This window comes from Trichechus manatus, unplaced genomic scaffold (genome assembly GCF_000243295.1).
Source record: "Trichechus manatus latirostris isolate Lorelei unplaced genomic scaffold, TriManLat1.0 scaffold00031, whole genome shotgun sequence".
NCBI classification, from domain to species: domain Eukaryota; kingdom Metazoa; phylum Chordata; class Mammalia; order Sirenia; family Trichechidae; genus Trichechus; species Trichechus manatus.
This window is the reverse complement of record NW_004443967.1, coordinates 14,302,447-14,316,856: the sequence shown is the minus strand read 5'-3', so window position 1 is coordinate 14,316,856 and position 14,410 is coordinate 14,302,447. Positions and strand designations below refer to the sequence as shown.

Genomic DNA, 14,410 nt, shown 5'->3' with positions numbered 1-14,410 from the left:
GGAGCCTTGGCTGGGTGGGGTGGGGCCTGGACTAAGGTGGGATGAGCTCTGGCCTGTATGGGGCAGGGCCTGAGCTGGGTGGGGCGGGCCCTGGACTGGGTGGGGTGGGGCCTAGGCTAGGTGGGGAGGGGCGTGAGCTGGGAGAGAGGCTCAGAGAGGTGAGAAGGGCTGGCCTGCAATGAAACATCTGGAGGGGCAGGGAGGCCCTGAGGAATTGAGGGGCCTGAGGGGCCCCCATGTGGAGTTCTCTCCCTACCCACAGGCCTCCCCACGAGGGGTGCAGACTGTCCACATAGCCCACAGCTAGGACTAATGGCCGGAGAAGCAGTAGCAAAAGGATGGGGCAGAGTCGTTTTTAATGCCGGGCCCCCTCTGAATAAACCTGCAAACCTAGCCCCCAGTTTTGAGACGCCCTTCTGGGGGGACGAGCCCAGGAAAATCACGCATCTTCTACTTAGCCTCGCCACCCAGGATTTTGTCTAATTTTATTTTCTACAGTTTGTATTCTGCCAACAATATATATTTTAATATTTTTCAAAATGGATGATATTGTACTACTCAAGATGCCTTTTCGAACTACATCGATGGAACCCAGAAAATTCTGAGATGCCACTGGCCTCCTTGAGAATTACGGGGTACAGCATAAACAGCTGGAAGAGAATCTGGAAGACGGCCGTTTTGATCCACTTCTTTCAGGGACTGCACCCCACCCCCAAGCCCCGTCCCAACCAGGCCAGGCCCCGCCCCCAGCCAGGCGTCACCCCAGCGAGGCCCGCCCCTGCCAGGCCCCGCCCCACTGTGCTGTACGGCATGTCTAGATGTCAGTTCAGTGATAACTTGAGCTACACTCCTTATTAGCAGACTAATGTTGGTGCATCACTGGACGTTTCTGTCCCCTTAATGCTGTGCTTCTCAACCAGGGGGGATTTTGCCCACCAGGGGGCATCTGGCAAGGCCTGGAGACACTTTTGGTGGTCACAACTGGGGGAAGTGGGGGGCTACTGGCATCTGGTGTCGAGGCCAGGGATGCTGCTAAGCATTCTACAACGCACGCAACAGCCCCCACAACACAGAATTATCTAGCCTGAAACGTCAACAGTGCCGAGGTTGAGAAACCCTGCCTTAACCGTAAGACGAGAATGCAAGTACCTACACCAGAGGACTGGAGTTAAGATTTCATGAAATAACACACGAAGGTACTCGGGTGGGCCTGGCACACGGGGGCCCAGGATATGTGAGGTCCTTCCGCTCCAAGCCTCAGGCTCCCCCCTCCACTCCCGCGAAATGGGCCCCTCCCAACCCCAGGCTTCTCTGCCGCTGCTCATTGGCTCTGGCGTTAACGAAGCCCTCTGGTTTGAACAGTCGCGATTCCCATTAAACCTGCGCAATCTGCAACCGACAGAATTTATGATTACGGAAAGCTGCCAAAACCTTCATTCAAACCACTTGAGACTTTAGTATGAAGCTGTAAAACCACCCACTGATTCAGAAACCCTAAACCCTGAGAATGAGGTATTTCTAGAAGTAACCTTTAAGGTATGCTTAGTCTTTGCCTTATTACTGAATCCTAGAAAGGGCCTGGTTACCTCTCGGAGGTTTGAATTTCTCATCTATTAGAGTAATACCAGCAATCTGTTGTTTCTAGGCGGTGGAGGAAAGGTTACAATGAAAATTGGATTTGGGGAGTTATATCCATTCCAACTGCAGCCTAGAAACTCCGCGGCAGCAAGAAGCAAGTCAGGGTCTTGGGAAGCAGCAGTCATCAAGGGAAATGAGTGGTGATAACTTTATTGATTACAGCAGCTTGAGAAATTTAAGGTTCGCCGCAGCCTGGCACTTGGGCAGCAACCTAGCTCCTCAGCGGCATTTTTCATTAAAACTAAAGAAGCGGGAACAGAGAATTATACCTCGTGCGTAAGACACGGTTCATCTGAAATGGCCTTATTTTGAAATACTGCTTTAAAATGTCTACACATCCTGAGGCTCAAATAACATTACTGAAAATTTAAGAACAATGGTGGGTGTCGGTGTGGTTAAGAATATGCAGTTGGTGCTCAATTGTCTGTTACGGGGAAACACAGAAATGACAGCCAAGGGAGAAAGAGAGAATGGTAATGTGGGAAGTAAATGAGATCCAGCTCTGCCCCAAGTGCTCTCAGCGCTAGAGAAAACAATTCCTTCGCTCCCCAGGGCCACAGAACGCTCCAGATGGACTGGGCAACCACCGCAGGCAGCAAACATGAACAGCAGCCAGGAACCACAAACCTAACCCTCCCAGACCCCGCAGCCCGCATCGTCCAGATGAGAGACCCGGATTAAGCCGACCCCACCCCGCCACTGAGGCCGCTCCTACCAAGACGGCCTCTGCTCTTCTTTGGGGGGAAGGGTGGGGGAGGGCAGCTTCTTGTTTAGAATGTAAGAGATGCCGACTGCGGAAAAAACTGGAAAATACCAAAAAGAAAGGGGGGATCACTCAAGGTCTTGTTGTTGTTGTTGGTTGCCATGGAGTTGATTCCAACTCATGGCCGTGCCATGTGTGCACAGTAGAACTGCTCTGTAGAATTTTCAACGATGTGACCTTTTGGAAACAGATCGCCAGGCCTGACTTCTGAAGTGTCTCTGGGTGGATTGGAACCACCAACCTTCTGGCTAGTAGTTCAGCACTTAACCATTTGTGCCCCCCAGGGACTTGTACTTAAGGTTAAAAAAAAAAACCATTGCTGCTGAGTCAATTCCGACTCATAGCAACCCTATAGGACAGAGTAGAACTGCCCCATAGGGTTTCCAACGACAGCTGGTAGATTCGAACTGCCAACTACTGCGCTACCAGGGCTCCGTACTAATCGTAAAGTTTATAAATAATACTAACTTACAGTGCACTGTAAGCTGTGTGGAGCCCTGGTGGCGAAGTGGTTAAGAGCTCTTAACCACTAACCATCTAAATATAACCCATGACAATGTCTTGATAGTCGGTTCTTTCTCGTCTGATTTTCTAAGCAGTAGCATTTTTGTTTGTTTGAAATGATTGTCATCATACTGCTTGTATGATTTTAAATACAGCTTTTTTAACTCACCATTACAGCCCAACTCTCTCACAAATTATTTTAAGAATTTATTCTCTCTTAAATTCATCCTATGAGTATGATGTAAATGTAGACACAGTTGCTTTTATTTAGAAATGGAAAGATAAGACATAATATTTATAAAAATGGCCACCTATGAGGAATAGGTGGAGAAAGAATAGGAGGAAAGGGGCAGAAGCTAGAATTCCTTGAATATATCTTGTTTTGTGGATCTGATTTTGGAGTCACATAAATATTTGTATAATTATAAAACAAATTTAAATGTTGAAAAACCAACTCCCTAGCAATTAAAAGTAAAAAGAATCCAAAGTAGATCCAGTTGGTGGCATACTACCCAGAGAGGAACTTTTCCTAGCAGCTTTAAGACACAGTAATTTGATTGTAAATATGCTCTAAGGGAAGAAAAAAAAATCTTCAACTGTACCAGGAATCAGTTAAAGTAATTATATTTGGTAATCATATTACTGGTGATAGTATTGTGTTATTGATAGAATTGGTGGTAGCATGTACTCTTGTGTCTGGCTTCTGTGAAGCATGATCTCTTTGCAATTTGAGACTCTTGTGTATATTATGGGCTAAAGCAAATGAGTAATTATGTTGGTATTCTTAAAAATCAGGATTTTTGACATGGAAAAAAGGAAATACAGGTATAAAGTTTATGAGATTAAGTAAAAACCACCAGGCCTGAATCTGAATGAGAAATTTCAGTATGAACTCGTAATGTATTTTACGTTCAAAATTACATATATTTCCAAGTCTAGTAAAAAGGCTTAGAAATGATGATCAACTCGGTAGCAATGAGCACCATCAACATTTTGATTATGGTTTCTAAATATTATTTTCCACTAAAAGTAAGCATGGCTCCTTGGAAGGATGGCTGATTCCAGGCCTAGGGCAGGAAATGTACAAGGCAGGTCCAGAACATTCTGTTATACCAGAGTAAAGACACCCTCAAAGGCTACCAGGGTCACATCAGAAAGACCCGATCTCATCTAAAGCACTCAGACACCAACTCGAAGAGGCTCACACTGGTCAAAGACAAAATGATTTGAGCATCCATAAAATAATAACTGCAATGGATTGAAACACATCAAATCTGTTTAAATCCATTGATTTATAATGATCTATGTATTTAAGGGAGCCCTGGTGGCACAGTGGTTAAGAGGTATGCCTGCTAATCAAAAGGTCAGCAGTTTGAATCCATCAGCTGCGCCTGTAAGTCTCATTCATCACCTTGAGAGGATGCAAAAGAATCAACTCATTACTTTGAAAACTAATACAGGGAAAGTAAAGGCATTATCTGGAATGTCCTATAAGAACTGTACCTCAGGGTAGCAGTTGATAAAAGTTGTCATGTATGGAAGTATTCCAGAGAATAAATGAAGAAGGAATGATAGAATTCAAATATCACCATTTTGTGACCCTCAGTGAATTAATGGAGTTAGGTACTGATCACTATTAGCTGCTAACATCACAAAAGGAGAGACAATAGGACGTTCTGTGCCTCCTGATGGAAGAACACATCACCTACACAAAAAGATTAGACGTAAAGCTGGCCAAGCTTCTCAATCTAACTACCAATATCCAGAAAATAGAGGCCAGAGGAGCACGTAAAGGGCATCCCTGAGGTGCAATCGATGGAATCCATACCATGGGGAACGCTAAGGACAAACAACCCAATTTCTTCTTCAAAAAGTTGCGAGGGAAAACAAAACCGAGATGGAGAGAAATCTAAATTAAAAGGTACTTAAGAATCATATTGACCAATCACAGTGCAAAAACCGTATTTGGATCCTAATTCAAACAAATTAAACAACACAAAACATTTATAGGACAATCAGGAAAATGTGAACAATAACTGGCTATTTGATGATATTAAGGAATGATTGTTCATTTTAGTTAGAGGTGATAATGGCATTGTGACTATGTGTTTTTAAAAAAAGAATCCTATCTTTTAGAGATAAATAAAAATATTTACAGATGAAGTGATATGATTTCTGGAATTTGATTCAAAATAATCTAAGGGAGAAGAGTCAATGGAGGTAGAGATTAAACAAGCAGTGATTAAACTGGGAGGGGGTCCCAATGGCCAAATATGGGACAATTTGAGCAATAAACTAACGACAGTAAAGGATTATAAATCTAGAATGTAACAGATATCCATGAGAACATGTTGACATAAATACGTAAGTAAATGAGAAAATAGAAAGCTCTTCCTTACAGAAAATTCCAATTAACAAATATAAAAGGAATGATGGAAACAGAAAGTCATCCTGGGACAAACACCAGAGTAATTCTTGTTTCAGGCAAGAGTTATCAAGGGAGGCTACCAGTAGGAGGGGAAAGAGGATATTTACATAGTGTCAAAGTCCTCTCCCACAAGATACTTAATTACAAAAGGACAAATAGTAACATTACAGTGGAGAAACCTGGCCACTCCAGGTCAACCGGTGATCAAAGTTACGTCACCAGTAATGGGACAAAATAACATCACGTGAGAGGGGCATGGCATCAGTTTTGTGAAATTCTGGTTAAAAATGCATAACCTGAATTAAATCATGTGGAAACACCAGGAAAAAAAAACTGAGGGACATGCTAAAAAAGAACTGGCCAGTAACCACTAACCATCAACTCTGACTCATGGTAACCCCATGTGTGTCTGAGTAGAACTGCTCCATAGCATTTCAACAGCTGATTTTTTGGCAGGAGATCACTAGGCCTTTCTTCTGAGGAGACTCTGGGTAGACTCGAACTTCCAACCTTTCGGTTAGCAGTTGAGTGCTTAACTGGTTGCACCATCACTGGCTGGTACTCTTCAAAAAAGACCGAGGAACTGTCCAGAGTGAAGGACTAAGGGCACATGACCACTAACACAACGTATGATCCTGTCCAAAAAAAGACATGAGTTCGATGACGAATGACTTTTGAATAAAGTCTCTAGATTAGTTAATAGCATTATATCAATGTTATTTTCCTGATTTGGGTCATCGTTCTATCATTATTGTGCAAGGTAACATTTGAGGAGGCTTGGCATATGGAAATTCTTTGTACTATTTTTACAACTTTTTTCTAAGTCTGAAATTACTTTAAGATGAAAAGTTAAAATAAATTTAAGTGGTGATTAGTTGATAATTATTGGAGCTCAGGGATGGGTACCTGGGAATTCATTACATGACTGTCTCGACTTTCAGAGATTTTTTAAAATATTAATATTATATTTTATTTTTGATGAAAATATACAAAACCTGCTCGCATTCCAATTTTTAGACATAATGATCAGTGATTGGTTATATTCTTCCCATTGTGTCAACATTCTCGTCATTTTGTTCTCGTTCCCCTCTCATTGACTTAATAAGCTCCCTGCCCGCAAACCTATGCTTTAGAATAGCTGCTGTCCATTTGGTCTTAGATAGATAATGTTTTAAAAGAACGTAATACTCAAGGGTGACGATCTTTACTCTTTGAGCTAACCTGTTACTTAGTTTAAAGGTGACTTCAGGGAATAGTTTTGATTCAAAGTTTGAAGAGTAACTCAGGGCAATTTCATAGATGTTTGAAATTTTCTGTGATAAAGGTTCAAAAGAGGCCAGAGAGACATGACGACCACGTGTGAGTCAAACGAATCGCCTGTCAAAGAACATTTCTGAAACAGCGGGGGGATTTAAGCATGAACCGGGTATTGGATAGTACTTAGGAATTACTGCTCGTTTGGTTAGGTGTTGTAATGCATTGCAGTTATGTCCCAAAACGACCGTATTTTTTGAGAGGCAAACTGCAGTATGAAAGGGTACAATCCCGAGAAGTCTGGGATCTGCTTTAAAGAATAACAGGAAAAAGAAAGAAAGATAGAAAAGGACAGATGAAAGAAGGGTGGCAAACTCTTTTCTTTGTTGAATCTGGGTGATGGGTATATTCATTGTATCATTCGCCTTACTTTTGTGTCTGTTTGAGATTTTTCACAATAAAAAAGAAAGTCTGCCCCATGAAACAAAGTAGTGGAAACCCAGGGTATTCATTCACCCAGCCTTCATTCACTCACATTCTCTAGCAGCCAAGCGTGGCACCTGCTGTGCTCCCTGGGGACGCCTCAGACCCTGCGTCCTCTGAGAATCTCAGGGGCGATCTGGTGCTGCTGTCCCACACTTCCCTGGCCGTGGGCCGTCTTTTCTCAAAGCCTCGTGAGGGCCCAGTACTCTAGGCCAGAAGGCACCCAGGGAAATGCTGAGCCAAGCGCAGGCCAGTGCCACGGTGGTCCTGGGGCCCCGACCTGCCCCGGGATGCTGACACGTGGGGGATCCCCTGGGCCCCGACCGAAACAGAAAGCGGCAGGCCATGGGCTGGCTGCGGGCGGTGTCCACCCTTTCCTCAACAATGCTCTCAGAAAGCTGCTTGCTAAAGGGGGACTGCCTGCACCCTCACTGTGGATGCTACAATCATAACTGCCCTTTGGTTTCGTTTTTAAGACGTATGTTGGAATGCAAGCTGTCCCCAAAATAGTCATAATGTAAAGGTGCTAAGGGGGCACTGTTACTATCTCTTGCATATTGTTTTAATCTTGCTGTTACACTGTCTTTCCAATGACATAGTTTTTGTTTGTTTGTTTGTTTATTGTTGTAGTTTAAGTGAAAGTTTACATTTCAAGTTAGTCTCTTATACAGAAATTTATACATACATTGTTATGTGTCCCTAATTGCTCTCCCTATACTGTGACAAAACACTCCTCCTTTCCACCCGATTCCCCATGTCCATTCAGCCAGCTCCTGACCCTCTCTGCCTTCTCATCTCACCGCTGAACAGAAGTTACCCATTTATTCTCATGTATCTACTTGAGCTAAGAAGCACACTCTTCACGAGTATCATTTTATGTTCCACAGTCCAGTCCAATCTTTGTCTGAAAAGTTGGCCTCAGAAATTGTTTTAGTTCTGGGCTGATAGAGAATCTGGGGGCCATGCTTTCTGGGGTTCCTCCAGTCTCAGTCAGACCATTAAGTCTGGTCTTTTTACTAGAATTTGAGTTCTGCACCCCACCTTTCTCCTGCTCCATCCGGGACTCTCTGTTGTGTTCCCTGTCAGGGTGGTCAGTGGTGATAGCTGGGCCCCATCTAGTTCTCCAGTGAAATAGTTTTAATATACTGATTTAAAAAAAAAACAAAAAACCCACAAACCCACTGCTGTTGAGTTGATTCTGACTCATAGTGACCCTATAGGACAGAGTAGAATTACTCCATAGGGTTTCCAAGGAGCAGCTGGTGGATTTGAACTGCTGACCTTTTGGTTAGCAGCCAAGCCCTTAACTACTGCACCACCAGGGCTCCAATACACTGATTTAAAAAAAAAAAAAAAAACACTGCCCTCAAGCTGATTCTGACTCATAGAGACCCTACAGGACAGAGTTGAACTGCCCCATAGGGTTTCCAAGAAGTGCCTGGTGGATTCGAACTGTCGACCTTTTGGTTAGCAGCCATAGCTCTTAAACACTACACCACCAGGGTTTCCAAAACACTTACAGAACTTGTCAATTCTTATGTTTCCAGAGAAGAAGCAAAAAAAGTCACTTAGAAAAAGCCAAAGGCATTTCCATTTGTCACTTTCATAATGAAATAATTTAATGATTGAAAACATTCGGTGGACCTCATTTCCTGCTTTTCGTCCCCTTTCCACTCAAATCAGCTTTCCTAAGGGGTCCAGGCAGTGAGCCTGCAAACCCATTTCAAGCCCCAGGGCCCCCAGCTAAAGTTCTGGGCTTCCCGGCTGCAGCGACAGACGGCCGCTCACGTGCACTTCTCAAGGTGTCCTCCTACCTGGTGAGCTTCCACGCCCATCTCCTGCAGTGCAGACTTGAAGAACTCGGGAGACGGTTTCCCCACCACTTCGGCTTCGATGCCACAGGCATACTGGGAACAGAGAAGGACAGGCATGGGTCTGGGGCCGTGGAGCAGGCACACACCCAACCCGCGTTGCCGGCCTCCCTCTGGGTGGATGAAGGAACCAAACCAAACCCGTTGTCATTGAGTCAATGCCGACTCATGGTGACCCCATGTGTTACAGAGTAGAACTGCTCCACATGATTTTCTTGGCTGTAATCTTTATGGAAGTAGACTGCCAGGTCTTTCTTCTGCAGCGCCAAACTTTAGTAGTTGAGCGAAAACCATTAACACCACTCAGGGACTGGGATAAAGGAAAGACTGTTCCAAATGTGTGCTCAGGGATCAGGGGCCGCAAGGGGCGGGACTGATGATGTGAGCCTGAGAAGTACATCTCATAGGTAAGAGCATCACAGCTCCACACAGGGCTGCCCAGGACACTTGGAGTGCCCAGCACCAGGCACCCGACCCTCAGCTCACCGCCTGACTGGAGCTGGGGGCAAAGCCAAGGGGGCTCCCACCTTGACCCCGTGTTCTTGCAACCGTCCCAGCCTCTTCCTTCTGCCCTGCCCACCCTCCAACTCTGTCACGGGCCCTCTGGGAGGGGTCCTGGGCTCCACTGCCCATCAGTCCCTCCCTCCCCCTAAGGGTGTAGCAGTGTGGATGGGAGTGGACATGAGCCAGGCCTGGGACAGGAGCTCCAGGTTGGGGCAGCAAATGGGACAGGACGGGGACATGGCAGCAGGTGGCTTCAGAAACTGGAGGAAGGAGCTGGGAAGGAGTCCAGGGAGGTCACGTCAAGTGTGAGGTGCTACGAGAGCAGGGTCAGGAGCCAGGCAGGGTGGTCGATGCAGATGCAAAGTCCTGAGTCAAGAGAGTGGACAAGAGCAGGAAGAGGTGGGTGCCTGCCTGTGAGTGGGGGAAGGAGGGCAGGGTGGAGCCAAGGTCCAGAGAAGACAGTCCACCCAGCTCAACGCTCAGAAATGAAGCACGTGATCTTCTCCCGAAAGACAGGAAGTGCCCAGATGGCCCCAAGAAGGTCTGCACAGGCTCAGGACACCCCCAGGGCAGGTACCTCAAGTGCCTTCATGTAGGCACCAACGTCTAGCATCAGGCCAGAGGTCTCTTTGTAGTAGCGTCTAGAAAAGAGAAGGAAGGGACAAAGTTGGCATCAGCCTGGGGTTTGGGACATGCCGAGAGAGTGCCATGCCTGGTTCCTGACCTCAGAGGGCTGAGTCACAATGAGGGGTCAGTCCAGGCACCACGCTGACCACGGCCCACGGAGGTCAGTGCTCAGAGCCCGGTGAGCAGCTGCCACGCCTGGGTGAGAGCACAGTGGGTGGAAGCTCAGTCAGAAGCGCTGCCCGCTGCCAGCCTCGTGGGGACCCCCCCCCCACAGTGATTAACAGGGGCCCGTGGGACAGATGGTTCCAGTTGCTAATACAGAGAAAGACAAGTGTCGTGTGTTCTGGGAAAGGACAGCAGGCCTGCAGAGCATGTGGCTAACCCCTAATTGCTAATAATTAACCCCTAATTGCTGCCTGGAGAAGAAAACTCCATTAGTTCCACAGCACCCTGCCACGGCTCCTATTAGCCAGAGGTCAGCGAGGTGCCAGCAGTATGGGCACCAGATGCTTTATGAGAAGATGACTCCTTCTCCCCCATCTCACTGGAGGCCGGGCAGGCTCGGTGCCCAGGAGCACGCATGCTCAGGATGGTCTCACTGCTTTTGTGACTGCTGCACTAACCCAGGGCTGTGCCGAGAGCCAGCTGGCCGGCCCCGGCCGCCACTCCCCAGTCCACCCCGATGGCATGGGTCAGGAAACTCTGTGGAGCACAGTTCTGCTCTGACACACACGGGGTGGCCATGAGTCGGAAGCAACTCGACAGCAACTGGCTTCCTTTTGTATTCACAACACTAGTATCAAGCCCAGCCTAGTTTGTAACTCACTTTTTATTGTTCTCCAAACAGCATGTTTCCACACGATAAACAGACATGGCTATCCATCGTGTGGGTGTGCTGTAGCTTTTTAACTGCCCCTGCTGATTGTCTGCCACAGTAAGGCTGTGATGAACACCCTTGTGCATTTCCAGCCATGTCCTCAGAGCTGATTACAGAGTGAGCATTTTTGAGGTCCTTGACATACTTTGCCATGTTGCTTTCGAGAAAGTACTGAGGACTGATTCTCTTGCTTACAGAAGCAGCACGAGCATTTTAGAAGCACGGACTCTGAGAGCTGCATGGACGATTCTTTTCCCCAGCTCCTCCAGCAGCGCAGCAATTCTGGAGCCATGTCTGAGGAAGCGTTGTCCAGCCGAGGAACTTCTGGCTTCTGAACACAGCCAACTGGGGGACTAGCTGAGGGAGGGGCTTTTTATCTGGCCACTGGCCATTGCAAAGCACTTTATATACTGTACTCTGTTCTGCTTAGTTCTAACCACACCCTGTGAGCTGTAGCACCGTCACTGTGGTTTTCCAAGGTGGGGGTACTGAGGCTCCAGGGAGTGAAGTAAGCTGTGGCCCCGGCTGGTAAGTGCTGGCTGGGCCAGGAGTGCAGCCTGGCCAGGCTGACCTTGTCCTCTCCACCTCTCGCTTACATTCTAGAGCAGATAGTTGGCCCACATTTGCTCTTACGTGTTTTTTTTTTTTGAGCCTGTGTTTAAAAATTGGGAGATTTTACATAAAATATCCAGATTCTTGAATTCTTTTGGAAAATCGGACAGTACTAGGCCCAACATTCCTGGGCGCTTAACTGGAGACACTGCTTCCATTAGCTCTAGTTCACCACAGACCCCACCACTCCCTACTGTCCCCTTTTCTAAGCTTCAGAGTCAGTTGCTGTTTCTCTCTCACTGTTGTTTTCTCACAGGAGAGAAATATTTCTCTGTGGCTCTGTCTCTGTCAAAAATGAGCAAATAAAGAGGTTTCAAGAAAGAAAAAAGAAGATAGGTTTGTTTTAGTAACTAAAAATATTCTAGAGTGTTTATCATACAAATAAAACGTGTCCCCATGCACAATGGATGGAAACACTGTCCAGTCCTGTGCCATCCCCATGACTGATCCTGCTGGGATTCATAGAGTTTTCATTGACTGATTTTTTGGAAGTAGATCACCAGGACTTTCTTCCTAGTCTGTCTTAGTCTGGAAGCTCCCCCTGAAACCTGTTCAGCATCCTAGCAACACACAAGCCTCCACCGACAGACAGGTGGTAGCTGCACATGAGGTGCACGGGCCGGGAATCGAACCCTGGTCTCCTGCACGGAAGGTGAGAATTCTACCACTGGACCACCACTGCCCCATGAGCTTAGTGAGACTGCAACAAGTTCAGTGGTGGGCAAGGGTTTAGTGGGCTCTCCAGCTGACAAGGGTTCTCAGTTGGTTTATGTTTTGGGTGCTTAAAAATCAGCGAAAGGAATCGGCGGCTCCACAGCAGCAGGGAGAAGCCGCGAGGAGCTGCCGTCGGAGGGGGGTACCATGGTGATGGGGGGCACCATGGTGTGGCTGCCCTGGACAGAGCAGGGCGCCGCCCAAGTGCCGCCGGGAGGCAGGAGCGGCTGCACCGGGCAGTGTCTTCCTCCTGGAAGTGGAGTGATTTACATTTGGCATCTGTTTGGACCCGAGAGTGGGAATTGGCTTTGTAATTTCTTCTGTCATGCCGCCGTCAGAAAATTAAGCTGTTTACACTGCTGACTCTGGAAGGTTAATGGCTCTTCTCGGAAAGGTCAAGTGGTCATTTTGAAGGGAGGCTGTGCTGAATAATCGGAAGCGGTGGGAGAATAAAGCATAAAATCTCATCTGATGCTCCTCCCAGCTCCTCCCGTCTCCCCAGCATCCACTGGCTCCTTTCTGCGGCTAGAACACTCAGGGTCCAGCCAGGGCTGCGGAAGCTTTGTTATCCCCATAACAAAAGATGAACACACCAAATCTCATGTGTTTCGGGAAGAACCAGGGCCTTGATATTAAAAAAAAAAAAAAAAGAATTAACCTGGGCACTTGTATGTTCTTTATCTCTAAAAATGTTCTCAGCTAACAGTTGACCTCTAGATGCCTTTTTATTTTCCTGGAAATAAAGAAAAATTCTCAGCACTATAAAATCAAGCCCAGATTTAGTTCAGAAAGGAAAATATTAAAAAATCTCATTTTGATTTGTGGAAGTCAGTTTTCTCTGAAGACTCTAAAAATGAGAGCATCAAAGACACAATTTTGATTGGGTTTTTTCTTTAAGTTGCATGTTTGGATTTTTTCCCCCATCCAGGACTAAATTTAGACCTAAGAAAGCCCAGGTTTCTTCACTTCTGAAGGAAAACGTGTGTGTGGGGGGCGAGGCGTGAGACAAGCCAGCCAGAGTTGTGCCTCAGGGGTCTCCTCGGGGGTCTCCTCAGGACCAAAAAACCAGTTGCCATCAAATCACCTCTGACTTACTGCGACCCCGTGTGTGTCAGAGTAGAACTGTGCTCCGCAGGGTACTCAAATGGCTGATTTTTTCAGAAGCCGTTCGACAGGACTTTCTTCCGAGTCACGTGGGTAGACTTGAACCTCCAACCTTTCAGTTAACAGCTGAGTGCGTTAACTGTTTATACCACCTAGGCATTCCGCTGTGAATACATACTTTCCTAATTATCTACTTGCCCAGGAAACCAAACCACAATGTCAACAGCCATTTTCTTTGTGCCCTGGGACTGAGAATAATTGTTTTCTTCTTTTTGCTTCTCTGCATTTTCTCAGTTTTCTTCAGTGACTATGTACTATCTTGGTGGTAAGAAAAGATATTAAGAAAAATAACCAACGCCATTTCTTTGAAGAAAGAGATGGCGCGGGCACGGACTAAAGGCTCAGAAAAAAATGTTGGTCACAAACTCACCAACAGGGCCGGTGCTCTGCAGCGACACGCTGGGCACCCAGACTAGGGTGTCCCACATGCCTCAGACCTAGCTCCCACTGCTCAGGGGTCCTCTGGGACAACTCTTCAGTACCTTGTGCTACAAATACCGTCATTAAAAAAACAAAAACCCTCCAAGGCTAAGCAACGCCTTCTCACCAAGTGCAAATGGACCTTCCCCTTCTTAGCTCCGAACTTAGGACAGGCACCACTTGGCCTCTGGGGTTTCCCGGGGTCTCTGTCTGCAAAGACGCCCCCAGGCTCTCCTAGCCTGGGGCCCAGATGGAAGCTTGACCAACCAGCATCTGAGGACAAGGCATTTTAATTTCCTAAAAAATTATTCAAAGAAAGGAAGAAAGAGAACGGAGGAAGCGAGGGGAAAGTCACATGGTGCCCACTTTCTGCCTCCTCCCCCTCTACTTGATAATCTAGGTCAGAGAAACACAAAGCGTCTCCCAAGTAGCCCCAAACGGGTCTCCCTGGCCTTGACTTACCCTTTGCCCAGGGATATGAGCACAGGATTTTCCAGCTCCATGAGCACCTGGAAAGCTTTGTTCATGTTCTGAAAGGAAAAGCCTTCTGC

General features: G+C 46.6%; 1 protein-coding gene across 1 annotated transcript in view; it reads right to left on the bottom strand.

Moving 5' to 3' along the window:
• Nucleotides 1-14,410, bottom strand: part of LHPP (phospholysine phosphohistidine inorganic pyrophosphate phosphatase) — a 140,581-nt gene that overhangs the window by 94,142 nt on the left and 32,029 nt on the right. The window contains exons 3-5 of the mRNA XM_004374970.1: nt 14,322-14,406; nt 10,023-10,086; nt 8,885-8,977 (exon numbers count right to left, since the gene is read on the bottom strand). Coding sequence (XP_004375027.1) covers nt 8,885-8,977; nt 10,023-10,086; nt 14,322-14,406 — 242 coding nt within the window. The remainder of the gene's footprint in view (nt 1-8,884; nt 8,978-10,022; nt 10,087-14,321; nt 14,407-14,410) is intronic.